The sequence below is a fragment of the Mustela erminea genome, chromosome 12 (genome assembly GCF_009829155.1).
Source record: "Mustela erminea isolate mMusErm1 chromosome 12, mMusErm1.Pri, whole genome shotgun sequence".
Taxonomy (NCBI): Eukaryota; Metazoa; Chordata; class Mammalia; order Carnivora; family Mustelidae; genus Mustela; species Mustela erminea.
In genome coordinates this window covers 7,863,810-7,885,490 of record NC_045625.1, presented here as the reverse complement: position 1 = coordinate 7,885,490, position 21,681 = coordinate 7,863,810, and the positions used below count along the sequence as shown (strand labels likewise).

General features: G+C 50.9%; 1 protein-coding gene across 10 annotated transcripts in view; it reads left to right on the top strand.

Annotated features, from left to right (window-relative positions):
* Positions 1-21,681, top strand: part of GARNL3 (GTPase activating Rap/RanGAP domain like 3) — a 145,032-nt gene that overhangs the window by 122,767 nt on the left and 584 nt on the right. For 7 of the 10 annotated variants that reach the window (XM_032308484.1, XM_032308485.1, XM_032308481.1 and 4 more), the window contains 7 exons: positions 262-420; positions 6,866-6,932; positions 13,638-13,745; positions 15,230-15,348; positions 17,250-17,388; positions 18,387-18,602; positions 19,844-19,970. In XM_032308484.1, the coding sequence (XP_032164375.1) occupies positions 262-420; positions 6,866-6,932; positions 13,638-13,745; positions 15,230-15,348; positions 17,250-17,388; positions 18,387-18,602; positions 19,844-19,970 (935 nt within the window). The remainder of the gene's footprint in view (positions 1-261; positions 421-6,865; positions 6,933-13,637; positions 13,746-15,229; positions 15,349-17,249; positions 17,389-18,386; positions 18,603-19,843; positions 19,971-21,681) is intronic. The other 3 variants (XM_032308482.1, XM_032308486.1, XM_032308489.1) reach the window with 3 other exon arrangements.

The following is a 21,681-nucleotide window of genomic DNA, read 5'->3' as shown; positions in this document are numbered from 1 at the left end:
TCATGCTGTTGATTTGGTTTTGTCAAGTATTTTGAGGACAGGTTGTGGGAGAGGGGATTCTGGCACAATCTCTGCCCCTCTTTCTCTGTCCCCACCTTCCCTGCCAGTAAAGGGCTCAGCAGGAGCCTAGGGAGGGAACCCACTACTAGATGTGGGGGGTGGGGTGGGGACGGGTAGCAGGTAGGGGGGAGGGTGGTTGCTGTGAAAATGGCTGCTCCATGTCCTGACCCCCTTCTCCCCACATCATCATCAACCACACAGGAGATCTGTCTGTCCGACTCTCCCGCGGTGATGACCTTAGTAGATGGGCCAACCGAGGAGAGTGACAATCTCATCTGTGTGGCTTACCGACACCAGTTTGACGTGGTGAATGAGAGCACGGGGGAGGCCTTCCGGCTGCACCACGTGGAGGCCAGCAGGGTGAGTCGACAGGCGGAGGGCAAGTGGGAAGCCGAGAAGACTAGGAGCGCGTCTGCTAACCTCCCGAGGCCGCAATGAGGATTTCTTTAAACTCCCGTACAACAGAACGCAGTGGTAGTCCATGATACACTGTTCGGGCTGCATCCTAGGAAATCACCTTCTTGTGGCTCAGAACGGTTCCGTCTAATGGAATCGCCCCATTGCCCTGCTCAGCTTTTCTAGATCTCCCCCTGCCCTTCTGTCCTTCCTCATAAAGGAGAAGTGAAGGGTCGAAAAGCTCAACCTGAGTAACTAAAGAAATGAGAACAGTTGTTCAGTCATTCACTCCGGAAGGGCCTTATCCTCTCTCCATGGCCCGGGCACACTCTCAGCCTGGGGCTCGGGTGGTTGGGGCGGGCTCAGCCCCTGGGTCCAACCGCCAAACTCTCCCTAGGAAAGGAGGAAGGGAGAGAGAAAGAGTATCTCCTTCTAGCCTAGGCTACACAGAGCGCAAGGCTGTCCGGGGTTTGGAGGCGATCCGGGGCCCACCTGTAGCTGTATTTGATGCCAAAGATGACAAGGTAGGGTTTGAATGTCCGTGCCCCTGGGGAGACAGGGAGCGCTCACAAGCCTAAGACCTGCTGACCTGTCTGTCCCTGGAACTGCTCCGTGCTGACACAGCAGATGGGAGGGTTCCTGGGCCCCTTATCACTGGGGAGGAGGGCAAGGCCCGGTAACACTGGGGCCCCTTGAGGTTTGCCTAGTGCGGACCCAGCCCCCGAGCTTGGGTACCGAGGACACCGCAGAATGGGGACATTGCCTCCACGGAGAACATAGTTCCTGGTGAAGACATCCAGACCTACAGACGTACTCTAGTCCTGTCCAGCTAGGTCCGAGAGACTACAGAATTCCTTCTGATTATGCTTTACAAGATATACTAAAAAATACAACTTACATGAGGGCACAGCCAACCCAAATAGTCATTAAAAAATTGCTCATTACTGTATTAAGAAGACTTCACACCAAATGAGAACAAGATTTTAAGAAGTAGAAAAATCAGGGGTGCCTGAGTGGCTCAGTGGGTTAAAGCCTCAGACTTCGGCTCAGGTCATGATCCCGGGCTCCTGGGATTTGAGCCCCACGTCGGGCTCTCTGCTCAGCGGGGAGCCTGCTACCTTCTCTCTCTCTGCCTGCCTCTCTGCCTACTTCTGATCTGTCTCTGTCAAATAAATAAATAAAATATTAAAAAAAAAAAGAAGTAGAAAAATCAGAAAAAGAAAAATCTAGATATAATTAGGGGACCTTCTTGCCTCCCACGGTTCCTTCTCATATATTGCATGTATATTAGGTGATATCCGAACTTGTCTGCAACTGGGGTCCTGCAACTGGGATGGCTTTAAAAGCCACCATTGCCTGTGTCCCTACCCCAGAGATCTTGCTGGTCTTATAGGTGGATATGGGCTTTGGAATTTTTTAAAGGATCCTCAGGTGATTCGTAAGTTTAGACAAGTCTGGGAACCTCCTGTGTACATTGCTTCTCAGCCCTGGCTTTAAAAAGATGAGTGCACTGGCCCCACCCCAGGTCAATTACATTGGAATTTCTGGGTGTGTGGGAATCAGTATGCTTGTGTCTTGCAAGGCGATGCAGATACAGACCTAGTAGAACGAGTCTGCCCTGAAACTCTTCCTAATTTAAAGCCGGAGGTTTTAAAGCCCTCCATCCCAGCAACAGGGAACCTATAACCTCTTCCAGGCTCCCAGCTTCTGAGGAGTAAGGGCCCAATTTGGCTTTAAAAGTTCTTGCCCTTCTCGGGGGCACCTAGCTGGCTCAGTCAGAAGAGCATACTGCTCTTGATCTTAGGGTTGTAAGTTCGAGCCCCACGTTGGGTATAGAGATTACTTAAAAATAGAATCTTTAAAAAAAAATGTTCCTGCCCTTCTCACTTTTCAAAACCGTGTGACCAGCCAAAAGAGCTAGAAAAATCATGGCCCAGCAAGCAAGTCTTTGTTCCATCAGTCCCTTCCCTGGCAACTAGTTTCTTAAGACTTCACATGCTTTTTCTGCTGATTGTTATTTTATACTTCTATTTAACACCCTAATAATTTACCAGAGTGTAGGGTTTTTTTTTTTTTTCATGAAGGCCCAGGAAAAATCGGATGAAAGATGGTTTTCTTGGGTGACTCCTTTGTTTTGTTTTTCTGAAGGTGATCAGGAATAATTAGAAAATGTTCTGTCTTTTCTTCAATATGCTTTTTAAAATTAAGTCACTAAGTCTTTCCCTAAAAGAAAACCTTTAAAAAAGTGGTTTTAAGCCCTTCACTAGATCTAAGCGGGTGAGCGTGTGTATTCTGACCTCAGTACATCTGCATCCGCTGAGTGTTTGCTGGGCGGGTATGGATGCTTGGACACAGCCACTCATCTTTGCAAGTAACTTATTGTCTAATTGGAAAGATAAGCCCTATAGAAATGAAAAAGGTAATGAACAAAGTGTTTTCTAATAGCCAGTTCCTGTGGGAACTGGACTAGCTTTTTCTTCTTTCCTAAGATTTTATTTATTTATTTAAGAGAAAGACCGTGAAAGAGAGAGAGAAGGAGCAAGTAGAGGGCAGAGGGAGAGGGAGAAGCAGACTCCCCGCTGAGCAGGGAGCCCCATGTGAGGCTCCATCCCTGGACTCCGGGATCAGGACCCGAACTGAAGGCAGACTCTTAACTGACTGAAGCACCCATGCACCCCCAGGGCTAGCTTTTTACCAAGGCGTTCCTGCAGCCCAGGCCCCGGTGCCATGGAGGCAGGAGAGAGGCCGACCTCCCCCTAAGTCACTGGGCATTTCAGGATGGTTCAAGTTACTCTATGCACGGCACCAGCATGGATTTCCTGGCCTAGTTTCTCACCTCCATTCCTCCTCTCTTCTCAGTCAAGCCCATTCAATTTCCATGTCTGCCCTCAACCCCACTTGAGGGTCTAAGAGAACCTTAGGTCAAGAGAGGACTTGCTTAAGAAGCGTCACAACAGCAAACTGAAAGTTAACATCAAGTTCATTATGCCAACAGGCCTATCGTGACCTGCGGCCCCAGCTCCAACAGCCAGCATTGCCTTCCTTCCCAAAGCAAAGGTCTCCTCTGGAAGGAACTACAGACCTGGTGATGAGGTCTAGATCTCTGGCGTAGATGCTGGACCTAAGTCCCCATTCTGACCATCTATCTGCCCAGGACCCAGTGGGTCTCAGTGGGAAGCTCACCCCAAAATCACATGGCAAGCTCAGACACTGACCTAGCAGTGGCTCCCACTCTCAGCAGGGGCTGGGGAAGGTGGGGTGCAGACTTGGCTTGTTACAAACCAGAGCTTTGCCATTGCCTGCAACACAGCCTGAATTTCTGCACACAGCCATGCTCGTCCACCAGTCGGCACGGTCCTGGGACCCCCTCATAGAGCCCCGCATGCTAGCAACTCCCCTGGTGTCTGCTGCCGCTGTGTGCAGACTTTGGTCCACTTCTGCCTGAACTTGCTCTACTCTCGGGATGGCTGCGCGTCTCTCCCTCCCTCACCCCAAGCACCTATAGAGGCTCTACCTCTAAAAGCACAGGCCATCCCATTCTGGCTTTCCCACTCCAGTGACCCTCCCAAAGTGAGAAGAAACACGGCCACTGCTGAAAGATCACTTCTATGTCTGGCCCCATGCCAGGGCACCTCGTAAGCACTATCTCACGACATCCGCCCAGCAACTGTGGGGCACGCACTATTCACTTCCCGGTTTTGCAGAAAAGGTAACTGAGACTCGGAAAGGAGCAGTCACTTATTTACCCAAAACCACACAGCCGGTAAGGAGCAGAGACAAGACTTGAACCCAGGCTCTCCAACTCAGGAGGCATTGTGGCCTCCAGAGCCACGTCCCAAGGCATGATGGGGGACAGGCCACAAAGAGCCAGGCTACAGAGCCGGGAGCTCTCAGCCCCTCCTGTCCTCCCTCTGGCTGGAATAAGTGTCATCCAACTGATGAGTACTGGGACACCTGAGGAGGAACTGATTCTAAGGCAAAGCGGTGGGGACAGGAAGGTTCCCTCTGGGACCTGAGAGTCAAAGGCTGCTCCCACACGTCACGTACTCCGTTGCTGCCGGTCCCACAGCCAGGTCGTGGTGTCAGCTGACGTTTACTGAACATTTTCCAAGTAGCAGGCCCTGCACTAGGCGCTTCCGTAAAGCGGCCTCATGGAACCCTGAGCTGCCGTAGCGGCGGATGTCCTTCCCATCTCCCCTACAAATGGAGAAACTGAGGCTCTGTGAGGCTGAACAGGTGGCCTAAGGGCACACACCTCCAAAGTGCCAGAGCTAGGATTTCCTTTATTCAGTCATGCATTCACTGAGGACTCTGCTCCCGCCATGTGCCAGGCCCAGGGCAGATGCTGAGCGGGTGATGACAAACAGCACGGGCAAGGCCGCCATTCGCGAAGCTTATGTTCTCCTGGGGGGTGGGGGGAGGGGGCGCTGATAAACAGACAAGTAAGTGAACATCAGACAGCGACACACACTATGGAGGTCATTAAAATAGAGGGGTATGATATAGAGCAGGGGAGGAGTTATCTGGAATTTGATCCCCACGTCTTTATGCTCCCAGAGTTGACAACTGAACTCTGAGCCTCGCAGTCTGTCAGCACCCCCCAAAAGCACCCACAGCTTTTGCTTGTGGCATGTACCTTGTTTTATGTATTTATATGCTTTTCTGGTTTTTTCTTGAGGGGCAGAACCCTGCCTTATTCATTGCTGTGTGCTGAATGGCGCCTAGGACAGTGCCAGATGATGAGGGAAGGGAGGGCACAAGGGTTCCATCGGAGGGAAGCCGGAGCCAAGGCAGAGGCCCCGTGCTAGGAGGAGTGCCCCGTACGGAGGGTGGCCGGCCCAGGCGGACCTGGGCAGCATCGGCTCTGGAAAGGGCTAGAGAGGCGAGCTGAGGGGCACAGGCCCATGCTCCTGCCTGGGGAGGTGAAGCCTTGGCTGGGGCGGCTGCAGGCCCCCACAAGACACCCGAGAGCCCCTGAAGAGGAGACTGCTGAGCTTGGGGGAGTGGATGGAGGAGCCCTCAGACATCAGGACTAGCCCTGCTCACAAAAAGGAAGAGGATTAGGAGGAAAGGAGGAAATTAATCACGTGCGAGAGGAAGATGATCATAGTGCTGACCGGGCAGCGTCAGGCCCTGCTCGAAACCCTTGGCCTCATCTGTGGAGTTCCCAGTACAGTCCAGCCAAGTTACTGTCCTCACACTGGTTTTACAGGCAAAGACCCGAGCCCAGAGGTTGCGTTCATTTGCCATGAGCTACAGAGGCAGACAGTGGTGTAGACAGGCTGTTCACGCAGGTCTGCCTGCCCTGAGTCCATGCTCTGCCCGCTGCCCTGTTCCGCCTCCTGCCTCTCGGGAACTGGGGTGTAGAATCTGTTGGGTTGAGAACTTGGAAACGGGAGCAGTAGCTCTGAGGAGAGCGTGTGCCTGAGCGGGGAGAGGGGGGGATTTTGAGCTCAGAATAAAGTGTGGAGCTGGAAAGATGAGTGTTTTCCTGAACGAGGGACGAGCCAAGATGCGGAAGCATAACCCGAAGTGGGCGACGGGCAGGAGGGAGGAGATGCCGCATGTCCGGGCTCGCGGAGAGCTGGGCAGAGGTGAGCCTTGGCCAGACGTCTCCAGTTCGGGGCAGAAGGAAATCTTCGAGCCCAAGCAGGGCAGACCCTCAGTCATGGGGGGCGGGGCAGACTACGGGTGGAGGCCCACGAAGGAGTGAAAGGAGCAGGGGCTGTGTAGAGACCCGGGGGTTTGAAACTCCAGAGACCTAAGCACCCCCAGGCTGAGCACTGTCTTCTCAAACCATTCACCCCAGCCCAGGGAGGCAAGTTTGCCGGGAACTAGGAACAGAATATGGAACAGGTCTTCTGATGCCCTTTCTAGGGTGTCCTGCTGCCTCCTGCCAGGTGCAGGAGAGCGGGAGAATAGAAGCGGAGACCTGGCCCCAGGACTCTGAGATTGTGCGACTGCCTGCCCACTCACTGAGGTGTGAGAGCGGGTAAGGCAGCGAAGAGGCGGAGGCCTGGCTCAAGTCTGAGCAGGGGCACAGACTCCCAAGTCTCACTTCCCTCATCTGTGAAGCGGGAGGAATGCCCCACACTCCCCAGGGCCGAACTCCCCCTGCAAGGAAGCTTTGGGAACCGGAGCGCATTACCCAAATGGGAGTCCCCATAACAGAGAAAGTGGAGAAGCCTGTCTCCCGAGAGCTCCTTGATGAGTAGAAAAGATGGTGAAAAAGTCCCAGTGGGGAAGGGCAGGGGAGATGGTTCTGTGCATTATAATCATGGCCACCTGAGGTGGCAGTGACCCCACAGCATCTGAGAGCCAAGGCCTGTCCTGCCAAAGCCTTGAACTTGAGAAAGACTTTCAACAGTGTCCTCCAGCCCGCCCACCACCACTGCCTTTATCATTTCAGGTTAATTTCGTGGCAGCTATTGATGTGTACGAAGATGGAGAAGCCGGGCTGCTCTTGTGCTACAACTGTAAGTTGCTAAATCTGCTCTTTCCCCAGGTAATTTAAAGGAAGCCAGACCTAATTTTAAAGGAAGCCAGATTTACCTGGAGTCTTGTTCCTGTGACCTTAACTGCACTCCAGGGAGCGTCTAAAAATGGCCTGGATCGCCCAGCCCTCCTGGTGAGATGGGCCTGCCTGTGGTACCATCTCCAGGTTACATGGTGCTGGCGGTCATTTCCATTGAGGGAGCCCTTACCCCGTGCCACGCGCTGACCGTTTCACTGAATTCTCATCCTGTTACTACCTGAGCTTCGGAGATAAGATCCCTGAGGCCTGGAGAGGTGAGCTGCCTTTCTCAGGATTGTGCGGCTACAAAAACAGCAGAGCCAGGGTTCACGTTTGAGGCCATCTTGGCCCCAGCACCCCAAATTTTAACCACGGTAACTCTTCTACTCTTGGCTGCTTCCAGGCTGTTAATGAAATCGGGCCCAGCCTGGCATATCCAGCCTCACCTGTACTGGCCTGGGGCCTGTGGCAGGATGGGTTCCAGGCAGACCAGATCAAACGCATCCGAGAGAGTCAAGGATTTTCAGCATTTCAAAAGCTAATATGATAATACAATAAAAGGGATCCTTTTAAGGCTAAAAGTAGTGAGATATTTTCCTGGCTAAGCCTTCCCAGTGTAACCAAAGCAATAAAATATTCTTTCCAACCTAGAATTGTATCGATTTCCATATACATGGGGCTGATATTTTGATTAATCTTTGATTAATAGGTATGGGAGAGCTAATTACCAGCAGAGGAATTTGTTTGGTAAAAATCATCTTTTTTTTTTTTAAAATTTGACAGAAATCACAAGTGGCAGAGAGGCAGACAGAGAGAGAGAGGAGGGGAAGCAGGGTCCCCACTGAACAGGGAGCCCCATGTGGGGCTCAATCCCAGGACCCTGAGATCATGACCTGAGCCAAAGGCAGAGGCTTAACCCACTGAGCCACCTAGGCGCCCTAAAAATCATATTTTGAGATTTGAGATTTGATAGCCCAGTGGTGAGGAGGCCTACGGGCAAAGCGCCAGGAACAGAGTTCACTGCCCACGCTCCAGTGGGGTTCCTGGGCCCCAGGGCTCCTGCTGTCCCGGCTCCCAGGTTACAGTGTCCAGTGAAGCAGGGAGGTCACTGCTGTACGATCTCTTTATTTCTTTCTTTCATCTCTTCCACATGTTGTCTTTCCATTTTACTGAAAACTCCGGAAGGAAAAGCTTGGGGTGGGATGCTCTACAAATTGATGTCGATTTTTTTTTTCCTTTTAACCACTTGAAAGGATGGGAGGGATTTTAGGTGGGAGAGAAGATCAGAACGGAAAGATAGAGCAGGTTATCACAATGGGATGATTAGTCTGAAACCAGAAAGGGACGGAACACGGAAGCAAACATGGACGATGTCCTCTTGGTACCAAACTGGAAGCTCACGGACCCAAGCAGGCAGCGATCCCGTGGGCGGCAGGGGCCCAGCACCATGGCAGATGTTGTTCAAGAGACCTTTCTGGCTCAAGGAGCCTGGGGACTTCCACTTCCCCGGGGCTTTGCCGGTCTCCTGCTTCAGGCTCTGGTTTCATCTCAGATGGGATTGGGGTGTGTGTGTGTGTGTGTGTGTGTGTGTGTGTGTCTATTTTCCTAGACTCACCGATGCATCAGAAGGTAATAAGCTCTGTGTTTTGTTTTTTAAGTTTTATTTATTTGTCAGAGAGAGACCGTGAGAGAGGGAATACAAGCAGGGGAGTGGGAGAGGTAGAAGCAGGAGATACAGGCTCGGTCCCAGGACCGTAGGATCATGACCTGAGCTGAAGGCAGACACTTAACAGCTGAGCCACCCAGGCGCCGCAGCTCTGTGTGTTTAGATGCTACTTGGGTCAAGACCTTGGGAATCCCAGAGATTCCCAGTCCTGCCTCCATCTTCCCCAAACTGTGCCGCTTGCTCCTGTTTCTCTGGGTCAGGAATCTGGTTTTCCTTTTCCATCTCCCGCCTTCCCCCAGCAGGTGGGCAGGTCCCCGGTGAACAAGCCAGAGAACCAGCTGGTTTTCCCCAGTCGCCCAGGCCACTTCTATAAGCCATTCTCCCCCGACACAGTGCACGCTGGGCTTGCCCACTTCTGTCCACACGCCTGTGCCCTGAAGGCCATTGTCAGGAAGGTGCTACAGAATGATCTCGCTTCCCCCGCAAGGTTTGCAGCTGATTTTCATCAGTTTCTTTTCCATTTTCATTTAAAAAAAAAAAAAAAAGTAAAAAAGCAACTTTTATACACTCAGAGTTTCATATAAAGAGACTTTTCTCTCAGACATGTTAAAGATGAAAATATTTTATAATAGGAATTATAACTTCCAGTTGTATGTTCTTAGAGAAAAGTATATTTGCAAGATCAATTTCAGGTGGGAAAAGTATAAGTAGATCAATATAGCAAGAATTTTATTTCCTTGTAATTAATCTCTATCTTGAATATCGGAGTCAGTCTTTACTTAAAAAAAGAAAGAAAATTTGGCCGTGATCTTAGCATGCAATAATGATTCACCTTTAATGCAAATAATACATTTCAGTACTAAGGTGAACTCTGTTTTCTGATGGTGTTTTAAAGTTAATTATACAAGGAAACTAGAAACGCTCACATGAGAATCAATGGTACTTATTGGTTTAAGTACTTATTTTTAAGTACCATTGATTCTTTGTGTGACCACATTTAACCTAAGTCTTAACTTCCAGATGGATAATGTGAAGAACACAGAACCTGCCTCTCACGTCTCCTGTGAAGGTTAGGCAGGATTCTACATGTAAAGCCCATGACACATTGTCTGGCACAGCGAGACTGTTATTTCCTCCTTTAATCCCAGATTCATCAGAGCATCAGGCAGCATCCAGTTTGATTCGTAACCTCTATAGAGGTTTCTACGTGCAGAAAGGGGACTTTTCTTGTAAAATTTGTTTTAAATTTTGTTTTAAAATTAGAAGTAATATCTGTCACCCTGCTGGATGGGGAAGGTCCAAGGAGTCAAGGTCATGGCCTCCTAGCTCCCTCCTATGCTCCAACATTTTAGACTCCGCCCCTCACCCCAGGTCCCCCATTCAGGCTGCCCTTTTCAAACCCCAACAGATGACCTTCTCTGTGTCGGGCACATGCTAGATTCTGGAGACACTACCGTGCAAGGCACTGCCAGGGACTGCAGTGAGCTCACGGCTTAGGGGACGGCCAGGCACAGACACCAGCTCTTCTGGGGGTGAATGTGCTTTACAGCTCTGAGGCCAAGAAACATGATTTGCTTACTTTTCTAAACCAGTTCGGTCTGATTTAGAGCCCCCGTCCTCGGGTACAGAAACCACCAATATTAGTTATTGGGAGGGAGAGCCCTCTACTTCTCTGGGATCTTATCGGAGTTCCTGGGGCTGATTCACTTGGAAAGGGGAACAAAAGGGCCTCTGAAGTACGGTCTGGGTCACCTCCTCCATGCCGAGGTGACTGTTTCTCATTGGCAGCTCCATTTCTGGGACAGGCTGAGCTCCCAAGGCACGTACGCAGCATCCCCTGCTATCCAGTGTGCTCTGTTCTCCACGAGCTCAGGTCTCCTCCTGCCCAGACCCCCTCAAATCCACCAGCAGTCTGCTGTCCCCTGGCAGGAGCTGGGGTGCCAAAAGCGGATAGAGAGGAGATGTGTGTAAGGAACCCGGGCCTGAAGAAACATAGCCCTGCTGTGTCCTTCCTGAGCGGGGACAGCGAGGGAAGAGTAGTTCTCTCATTCTACAAGTATTTACTGAGCACCTCATGTTTCCGCAGTGACTAGAAGATAACACACATCCCTCCGTCTCAGAGTGTACATTTTTTAACGGGGCAGATAGCCAGTTAACAGGCTAAATAAGAAAAGTCTCTAGTATGTTGAATGGCAGTACGTGCTGTGGACATAAAGCAGGGAGATGGGGCAGAGGCAGGCAGGAGTGGCGAGTGCGGGTCTCCATTTAGGGAAGGCGGAGAAGGAAGACCTCCTTGGATGGGGCACTCAGAGAGAAGACCGACGGAGTCAAGAAGGGGTATGTAAAGACCTTGAGGAGAGAACATTCTAGTATTTCAAGGTGACCTCAAGATGACCTGTGTGGCCACAGCAGCATGAGTGTGGGCGAGTGGATGGAAATGGTCTCTTTTTTTTTTTTTTTTTTTTTAAAGATTTTATTTATTTATTTGTCAGAGAGAGATTACAAGTAGGCAGAGAGGCAGGCAGAGAGAGAGAGGAGGAAGCAGGCTCCCTGCTGAGCAGAGAGCCCGATGCGGGACTCGATCCCAGGACCCTGAGATCATGACCTGAGCCGAAGGCAGCGGCTTAACCCACTGAGCCACCCAGGCGCCCCTGGAAATGGTCTCTTAAGAGGGTGGGATTTCAGGGAGGGCCTGGGAGGTGAAGGACCGCTTAGCCGGTGAGCTGCTGGAAGCTTGTGAGCCGAGGGGCGACAGGATGGGACCTACGTATGAGACGGGCCACAGGCCAGTCGGGCGGCGGTGTGGAGAACTTCACGGCAGTGGGTAAGGCCGTTCACTTACCAGGTGACTGCACCCGTGTGATGAGAGAGGACAGTGACTTGCACCAGCACCGGCAGTGGAGGTGCAGAGATGGGGTCAGACCTAGACGTATGTGAAATTTGAGGACCAAGGTCATCGGTTCATGAATCCAGCATGACATGCCAGGAGGAGAGAAGGGAGGCTGCGGTTTGGGACTTGAGCAACGGGACGCATGGGGAATACCATTTGCTGAGATGTGGGAAACCAGGACAAGCAAGGTTGGGGGAGGGAAGATCAAGAGTTGGGTCTGGACAGGTCAGTGCCTCCCCATGGAGACTGGGGGCCCAGGGGAGAGTGTCCGTGGGAGATCCGCATTCCGGAGCCATTAGCACGTGAGTGCCGCAGAGTCACTGGAAGCTGGGAAGTCGGAGAGGGATGGGAGGAGCCAGCAGACTGAGGAGCCGTCTGAGGGAAGGAAATCTCCCGGAAGACAGCAGTTTTAAGTAGGGAATGGGGTGGGAGGGACGTGGAGGTCCTTGGGAAACCTTGATGAGAGAGCAGGTCTGCCTGGGAAGCAATGGAGCGAAGCCCACCGCACAGGATGAGAGCGACTGTACGAGCAAGTAGAGACAGGAGTCCAGAAGAACCTTCCAGAGAATTTCCCTTAGCGGGGAAGAGAAGGGAGGGTACAGGAAAGGAGGAAGAGAGGTCACAGAGGAGGAAGAACAGTTGCTTTCTAGAAGGTGGAAGAAGGCAGCGTGCTTGCGGGCTTGGGGAGAGACCCGACGGAGAAGGGCAAATGAGGGTTGAGCCCTGAGAGCAAGAGCAGATGGGCCCGAGGGGAAAGGGGGGGACCAGCCGCACCTGCACTTTGGAGCGGCCGGAGCCTCGGTGCAGCCTTGAGGGGGTAGGAGCAAGGGCTTCGGCTGAATCTGGAGGTACCTTTCTCTCCCCTAGTGAGCCATTGTAGCAAAAACAAGACAACACTGACTTTGGTTCATTTTTCCTCTCCTAAGGACTCACTCTCTTAGTTAAACTATGTAAGGCTATTGCTTTGTAAGCCTAGTGGTCACTTGAAAGGAGTCCCTAAGCCCGGATGGGGCAGGACTCTCCATACAGATTGGACAGGGCGGGCGCCTCAGCTGGGCCGTGGCAGCTGCGGGGAGGGCCTCCTGCTTGGCCCCAAGCAGACCCTGACCACAGCCGGGCTGCTCCAGCCCCTGCCCTCCCGCAGCGGGCCGCGCAGCATTCTGTTCTGAGCAGGGAAGGGAGTGAGTGCTTAACTGGCCCGAGGTTTCTTTTTAGGGTCATGAAAAGATGATAAAATTAGATTGTGACATAGTGCAACTCTGCAGATTTACTCAACTACATTGAATTGTACACTTAAAGGGGATGAATTTTATATGTGAGTTATAGCTCCATAGAACTGTTTTTAAAAATAATTAAAAATAAAACCGTATGGCTAAAACACGATGTGCTTCTGGAATAACAGGACCCTTTGCTTCTAGACGGACCTTCTCACTCGGAGAGGATCCGAACCACCTGGGCTTAGGATGAGAGCTCAGAGCAGGCCAGGAACAGAGCAGCTGTTCAACCTGGCCCTAATCTCATTCTGGCTTGTGTTGCCCAACGTGACACAGGCATATGGCTTGGAGTTTTCCTAAAAAAAGCGTGGCGGGGGGGAGGTGGCAGGGAGTTAAGGTTGCCCACCACGCTCGTCCTGCTGAGTGAGGCTCAGAACATGATCTGCCTCGCAGGAGGGCCTCCTCCATCCGGCAGGGGCTCTATCAACAGTCCCTTCTCTGCAATCAAGCACACCTGTGTCCAAACCCTGCTCCCCCGTGTGGTACTTGTGGTATTTGGCACACGCTGGCTGTGTCACCTATCCCGGCCTCTGTTTTCTCATCTGTCAATTGAGCGTCATAACGGCATCTCCTTCTGAAGGTTGTTCAGATGCAAGAGGCTGACATGTTGAAAGCTCAGTGCCTGGCACGTGGTAAACCCTCCCAGGATGGCAGCCCCGGCCCCGCCCACCTCCTGGCTGTGAACTTGGTCATGCCCGCGAGGCAGTGCTGGGACCAGCTCCGTGTGCAGACCTAGCAGACGGGACCCTCTGCGGGTTGCCCGTGTCTTCGTTTAGCTAATGACCAGCTCTCTGCATTGTCTCTCACAAAAAATGAGTCGCTATTGTTTTGTTGCAGACAGTTGCATCTATAAAAAGGTTTGCCCGTTTAATGGGGGCTCTTTTTTGGTTCAACCCTCTGCGTCAGATTTCCAGTTCTGTTGGAACCAGGCTCCTTACGCGATTGGTAAGAAAAACCTTGATCCTTTTGCACTTCCCCTGCCTAGACCCGACTGACCTGTTCGGTCCCGTATAAGCGAACTCCCTGGCTTACTGCTAGATTGCCATGAGTAACTCGAGTCTGATGAGAACTCAAAGTGTTCTTTTTCCTTTTTAATTCTTGGCCCGTTTGTTCCCCTTTGTGGGGACTGTTGCTGTCCCCTGTGCCTCCCGGTTGTGAGCATGTGAGCATTTGAGAGCCATGAAATCCCAGTTTTTAGGACTTGGGGTCTTCCAGTTATCATGTCATTCCTGGGTTTTGCTTCCCTTTTTTTACAATCCGAGAGCAAGACCTCCAGCCCTAAAATACCAGCTGACTTGGTGGAGAAGTACAATGCATTCTGCAACCTTCTTACGTGTTTTAAAGCTTGAAATTCTAGAATCACAGAAAGACAGGTACTTTGCCTGTCACTGAAATATTAGGGAGCGAGTGATGGTGCTTCCCTTCTGGGGTTTGGGATCCATAGCTGGGCATCTGCCTGGTGAGAGTCAGCTCAGAACCAGGAATGTTCGAGTTAGTACTCTTTTCCCCCAAGAACAAGTATGTCCTGATAGGTGAACATTCGAGAGTCTTGAGATGAGAACAGATGATCCAATCCAGATAATGGAGGGACCAGGCCAGTCAGGCTTCGGTGACAGATAAGATGTGCCCCCCCCAAAAAAATACAAAAACAGAGGGAAGGGGTGAGAATTGCTTTCAGGTTTTGAGCCCCAGTGCTGGAGGTCCCTTGAGAGAGCAAGGCTGGAGGCATGGGTAAAGCCAAGGGAGTGGAGAATTCCCCAAGGAGAGAGCAAGCAGAGATTAAGCTCGTGTGAAGGAGCATGGAGTAGCCCGGGGAGAGGCCACAGGTGACGTCCCAGAGCAACCAGGGTGGTTGTAAGGCCTGAAAGTCAGTGTCATAAAAACAATTTCAAGAAGAGGGGCTGACCTTTAACAAATAACAAACCCATTGACTGAACCCCTCCCTCACAGGAGGGCCAGCGCGGAAGGAGACACAGCCCCGGCGCAGGCATACACGGCAGGAGGAGCACAGGGGAGAAGGGAGCAAGGGACAGGGCATGAAGGCCTGGGAAAGGCAGGGGGTCGGGCCATGGTGGCATCTGCCAGAGGGGAGCGTGTGGCAAGCCACAGTCTGGACGAGAAGGGGGAGTGTCTCTGGGGACTTGGGCGGTGAGCCTCCAGGAGACCAGCTTTTGAGACCCCAGTGGGAAGGGGACAAGGAGAAACAGAGGCAGCACTCACCAACTTGAAGCAGAAGCTTAGCAACTAAGAAGAGGCTGTCTCAGGAGTGAGGCTTTCTTAGAATTGGGGGACATGCCAGGGGAGGAAGGAGAGAAGCAGCCAGAGGAGGAGGGGAGATGGAAGTTTCCAGAGCAGTGAGGGCGACTATGCGCCACATCCAGGGTCTCAAGCCAGTGGGCTGGCAGCTGACGTGCCCCGTTACCTTACAGTATGTGCTTTCCCATACCTCCTGGCCTTCACCACCGACTCCATGGAGATCCGCCTGGTGGTCAACGGGAACCTGGTCCACACGGCAGTCGTGCCACAGCTGCAGCTCGTGGCCTCCAGGGTGAGTAGCACATCTGAGGGTCTCTGGGAGCCTGGAGCCCCTAAGCTCCGGGAGGGCACGGATACTGTCTCATCAGGTCAGTCCCCTTGTGTACCGGAGTGAGAATGTCCACAGCAGACCCCTGCTGGGTTTTCGTGTGTGGCCCCGTCGGGCTTCCAGATGGTTTTGTTAGAGTGTCACTCGGTGCTGGTAGTAGTTGCGAAGCTCTGGGCTGAAGAGAGGAATGTGCCAGCAGCCAGGGTTAGATCAGGGGTCCTCACTGCCCCGAGGGACGGCACGAGTCCAGAAAAGGGACAATTCTTCCTTTGCCACTTTCCATGGCAGCTTGAGTTTTGTGGCCCGTGAAATATGGCTAACCAATGAATCCGTGTCTAGAAAAAGAGTTTGAGCAAAACCAAGGGACATAGGAACGGAGATGACTTCCCAAGGTGCCCTTGTCACTGGCACACAAGCCAGGAGGTCTTGTCCTAGCCCCTTCCATGTAGCCCTACACAGTCTGCCCTGTCCCTGACAGACCCGGGTGGCCCCCTGCTCAGCCCCTGTGGTGCCTTCTTCCATTCTGACATGCGTCCTCTTCGGGGGTGGGCGACTGCCTATCTGTCTGCCTCCCCTACTATGCTGACAGTTCCGGGACTTGAGGACTAACACAGCGCCAGTGGTGTGCTGGTGGAGATTGAACCACCAGCCCTCTGGGGCCTGGAAGTCAGAGTGTGTGTGTGTGTGTGTGTGTGTGTGTGTGTGTATACACACATATGTATACCTCAGTTGGTTATAAATTTTGCTAATAGAAAAATTAAAATAGCTTATGATTTACAAATAATAAAATATACAGTGTTTTTTAACCTCGAAATCCGTTAGGCCAGTTGGTTCTCACAAAATACTTTTTATTAATTTTTTTTGCTAACTGTGGATACAGGTCTACCCAGATTTTACAGCTGGGAATTATAGCTCAGTACATTAATTCTCTTTCCAATAAGCTCGCTCTCATGAAATCTGATACATGATCTACTGTTAAACTATTTCTCAGTCTCCTACCAACCGATCATTAAACCAAAACGTCTTTCAATTTCGACACTAGCCTCAATACACTTCTGCTTTCAGTCTTCACTATTAGAAATTGTCTCCATCCCATTAAGCTCAGACGCTCAATAAAACAACAAACCAAGCTCTGGTCTGTAGCATCTGCCAATGTCCATGGTGTAAATAGTTCCGCCATTAGGACATCCAGCTCCCAGTATGAAAGGTGATGTAAATCAAGAGCGTGGATCATGGTAAACATAGTCAAAGAATGAGAAATGGTCGAATTCTGACATTTAGTACCCTTGTTTTTACTGTTATTTATTGAAGTTTAATAATGGCTGTGTTTCACGGGCAAAATCCCTGAAAATTGGCACTCATGGATTTCTACAGTTACAAGGCAGCTCCAGTAACTTTTGTCAGATACAAGGTGGCTCCAGCCCCACCCCCTGTTGTTCCCGCCAGAGCCAGCACAGGGCCCATGTGCATGAGTGTTTGCTGAGCCAGTGAATGAAAGGTCCGTGCCCCTATCTGTAAGTGGACCCGACTGAACCCCAGATAGTTTCCAGGTCTGACACTGCAGCGGGCCTGACGTTCCTGTTAGGCCGGTGTGCACTGGCTTGGGAAATGGACTCTTTTCTGCTGTGAATCAACAAGCAAATAAGGGAAAGTGTGGGGGACTGGATACCTAGGCAAGGTCTGGGGTGACAGTGCAAGACTTTTGTTCTGGAAGCCCCGTGCCCAGGTGCGTTACCGCACTGCACTCCCCAAGGACAGAGCAGCTGAGCCAAGAAAGGTTGCAGGCTTTGCGGTGATGACGGGAGGGCCGTGGGTGCGGGGCCTCTAAGCCGTGCAGCTCCCTAATGCTTTCTCTTTCATTCTAGTCGGATATTTACTTCACAGCAACCACTGCTGTGAACGAGGTCTCGTCTGGAGGTAGCTCCAAGGGGGCCAGTGCCCATAATTCTCCGCAGACACCCCCAGGCCGAGATACTCCAGTGTTTCCTTCTTCCCTGGGGGAAGGTAAAGTGCAATTTTTACTGCCTTATTAATAGGTATTTCCAATCTATTCTGGCTTCTTTCTTTTTTTTAAGATTTTTATTTACTTAGAGAGAGAGAGTGTGTACGCACATGTACAAGCAGGCAGAAGGTCAGAGGAAGAGGGAGAAAGACTTACTGCTGAGCAGGAAGCCCACTGCGGGACTCCATCCCAGGACCCTGGAATCATGACCTGGGCCAGAGGCAGATGCTGAATGGACTGAGCCACCCAGGAGTCCCTCCATTCTGATTTCTCTAGTTCATTCTCAAATACCAACATGTGGTTACTGCCTAACAAAGTCACTATTTTAGATATATATATGTATATATATATATATAAAGCCTTGCATTCTGAATGTATTGGTTGCATTCTTAAGAAATTCATGATAACAACAACAACCAAAATCCCATTAGGAAAAGAATTGTTTCCATGGGGAGAAGGGAGTTGAGGGCTAGAAATTCCAACTTGCCCCAGCAAAGGTGTTTTTCCTTCAGGGATGTCAATGATCTGGTAGGTTTTTATAGCCAAAAGGATAGAGTCCTAAATCCTGCGGAACGCACTCAGCTTTCATCCCATCTGCCTCTGCTCACGAATCCCAAAGACCTTTGCTGTGGTTACCGCTGGGCTCTGAGCGCTTCTCCTGGCTGCTCAGCACATCAGCCATTTCCCCTCCTGTCCCTGGAAGCACCGGGAGTCCCAAGAAGGCAGGGTGCTTCTGGGCGTGCTGCCGCTGTCTGTCCTCCTAGAAGCTGGGCACGTGGAGGCAGTAGCAGGGGCATTTTTCACCATGTACCTGTGAAAGCGGTGCCCTTAAAACCAAAGCCATCAGGCATCATCCCTCTGTTGCCCCTAATGGGGTCTGAGAGGTCAGCATGCAGCATAATTCTTTCCTGCTCCCTGGGTTGAGGAACCGGAAGTCACCCTCGTAAATAGTACAGACCTGGCTTAGAGTTCTCATGTTCTTCCCTCAATCATATTTCAGGTGAAACTCCATCCAAAAATCTGTACAAGATTCCGCTCAGAAACCTTGTGGGCAGAAGCATCGAACGACCTCTGAAGTCGCCTCTGGTCTCCAAGGCCGTCACCCCTCCCACGGCCATCGGCCTAGGCATCGCCGCCATTCCCGTCACTCACTCCCTGTCCCTGTCCCGCATGGAGATTAAAGAAATAGCCAGCAGGACACGCAGGGAATTGCTGGGTAATGGCAGGCCGTTTTTGTGTTTTTACTGCTTATAAATAGGCCAGCTGGTTTCATCTTTGGACATTCATCATCCTCGAAAACAATGAGTTAAAAAAGAAACTTCCCCTTTAACAAGGGATTTATAAACCCGTTATAGTGCAGCTACACCTAGGAATAGTATACAGTCTACCCCCAACAACGATGTGTCAGTCTGTATTTATTGGTGCGGAAGGCTGCCCATATCAGATTAAGAGTGGAAAAGGCAGTTTACAACACAGTAGATCTAGTCTGATGCAATTTCTTAAAATATAAGTATCTGTATATGTAGGATTTCCTCGAAAGTGTCTAGAAGGGTTTACAACATGCAGTTCTCAGATAACGTGTGATATTTGAAAGTTTAAATTCACCATGTTTTTGGTATTCGTGGTGCAGTTCAGTTACGACTTCTCAGAGCCCAGAGACGTGGGGGCAGGTCTGTAGGCATGGTGCGGATGTGAGATATTTGGTAGAACTCTCTCTCCGTAGCACTGATGGGAGATCAGACCAGAAAAGCACGAAGCACGGGATAGTTGTGCGGAGGCGAGACCAGCTAGAAAGACTATTGTTCCGAATGGTGAAAATAAACTGAAGAAAAAGGAAGTGATGTGCTAAACCAGTAAGAACTGGTTTGAAACCTAATTGGGACCTGCACGGCCTAAACTGCAAGGACAGATCACCTTAGGGCACCCCTGGGCCTGCAGTCACGTTTCCTGACCCCTGGGGAAGGGAGGCCAGCCACCTGATGGGCAGGCTTTGACTCCACCGAAGTGGGTCAGTCTTAGAAGTCAATGCCTTCCACTGTGCTCTCAAAGTATGCATGTTGCTATTTTAACCCACTATTCCCTATGAAAGCATGATCTGCAGCCTGCTGTTTTACAAACCACTGTGCTTTTCTGAAATTGAGCCTCGGAGTTGGAGAATTATTGTCTCCAGTGGTAGGATCATAGATTCTTCTCTCCTCCTCTAGACCGTTCTGAGTTTCCTTCCACCCCTCCCTTCCTTCCTATGAATATATTCTTCAGGATCAGGAAAAAAAAAAACCCTTCTGCCTACAGAAAACCAATTACTTTAAAATATGTACTTTATCAACGCTTCCTGACTCTAACCCAATAATGCACCAGTAACCAACCAAGAAAAAAATAAAAGGACATTTTCTATCTCCAAGGCAGCCCAGTGTTAGGTAATAACCCCCTGACCTGTGCTTCTCCCCTCTAATCCAGGCCTCTCTGATGAAGCTGGACCCAGGTCAGAAGGAGCACCAAAGCCCAAATCAAAAGCCCGGAAGCAATTAGAAGAAAGCCAAGGAGGCCCAAAGCCAGGGACAGCGAGATCAACTAGCAGTGACAGGTACAGCAGGCCATCCCCAGCTGTCCCTGCTCAGGGTGGTGGCCCTTTGGGTCACAGCACTGCCATGAGGCCCTTTCTGCTGACTGATGATGCCATAGCCAGAGAATCAGCATCCAGCCCCTCTCTGAGGACCCCAAGGCTGGCCCCGGTGGGGAAGGGGCACGCCAGGCAAGGGGGCAACCTCAATTACAACTCAGTGAAGCTCATAAAAATACATTAAGAGATTTTTTTTCCTTCTTTTCTTTTTTTTCTCCTCACCAGATTGACACTTTTTTTTTAAAGATTGATTTATTAATTTGAGAGAGAGAGAAAGAGCAAGCATGAGCGGGAGGGGCAGAGGGAGATGGAAATTGACTCTCAAGCAGACTCCATGCTAAGAATGGAGCCCAGTGTGGGGCTCGATCTCACAACCTGAGCCAAAACCAAGAGTCAGATGCTTACCTGACGATATCACCCGGGCTCCCCGACAGAGATATTTTTAAGTGACAATGCTCAGTAGGAGGACAGATAATAGGCCCTCTCTAATGCTTCTGGTGGGAATAGAAATAGGGATAGCCTCTTCCGATGTCACGTCAATGAACGGCATGTCAATATCCCATGTCCATGAACGTTTGTTAAATCCCACTGATTTGTCCACTAAGAGCCTCTGTGTCCCTCAAGCTCCTGAATGGAGGATAAGGGGGCAACATGTCCAGACTCTAGTAATTCACTCAACACCCATTCTCAGAGCACCAGGCCCTGAGCTGGGTGTTGGAGATATGCAGATCACTTTTGGGGGTCCACAGGCCAGGGGGAAGGCCAAAAAAACACTCTAGGAATTGCAGCATTCCTGGACGGCAGGTGACACAGGAATGAGGAGTGCGGGCCACCCCCCACCTAGAGCAGGGACGGTCTCAAACACCAGCAGAGGCCGAGCCAGGTCTCACAGGTCCAATTAGCATTAGTCTGGCCCAGAGGGAGTTGGCATTCACAGATGCTCTAATCCCACAAACTGAGCCCTATTTCGTGGCAAGTCCTGCCCTCCTGGACTTTACATTCTAGTATAGAAACACAGACCATAAACCTGTAAACAATTAAGCAAATTAAGTCATTTCCAATAGTGACAAGTGCTGTAAGGAAATTTTTAAAAAGTGATGGGGGAGTGGGTAGAAATGCTACTTTGGGAGGGGGATGTCAAAAGGGCTTCTTGGAGGAAGTGGCATTGAGCCAAGCTTTGACTGAATTAGAAGGCATGAGGGGAACAGCAGGGGCTCTGAAAGGCATGTTGATCAGCCCAAAGACTGGGCCTGGGGGGCTTTCACAAGCCAAATGAGTACTCGTTGAATGAATGAATCCCCTCAACTTGGTCAAATTGGTTTTGCAGCTATCAAGAGAGTGTCCTGAGTACAAGAGAAAATAAAGGGGGTGAGGTGGGCTGGGAAGAAGCAGAAGGGTCTGCAGGGGCAGATCCTGTGGTCTGTGGCCCTACCTGTTGGAGTGTCAGCCTTATCCTCAGGCTGCAGGGAGCCCCAGCCCAGGAGGGTTTTAGGCAGAGAGTGACATTATCCTGACTTGCCCTTTAGAAAGGCAAAAAACACCCCAGACATCTCCTATGTGTCACTTCTGGCCTTTAAAACTCCCAGTAGCCCATGAGGTAGGGCTGGCTGACTGCAGACCCCAGACCCTGTGGGGATGTCTCCTGCATGTCCCTACCTTTCCCCTCTAATGGGTG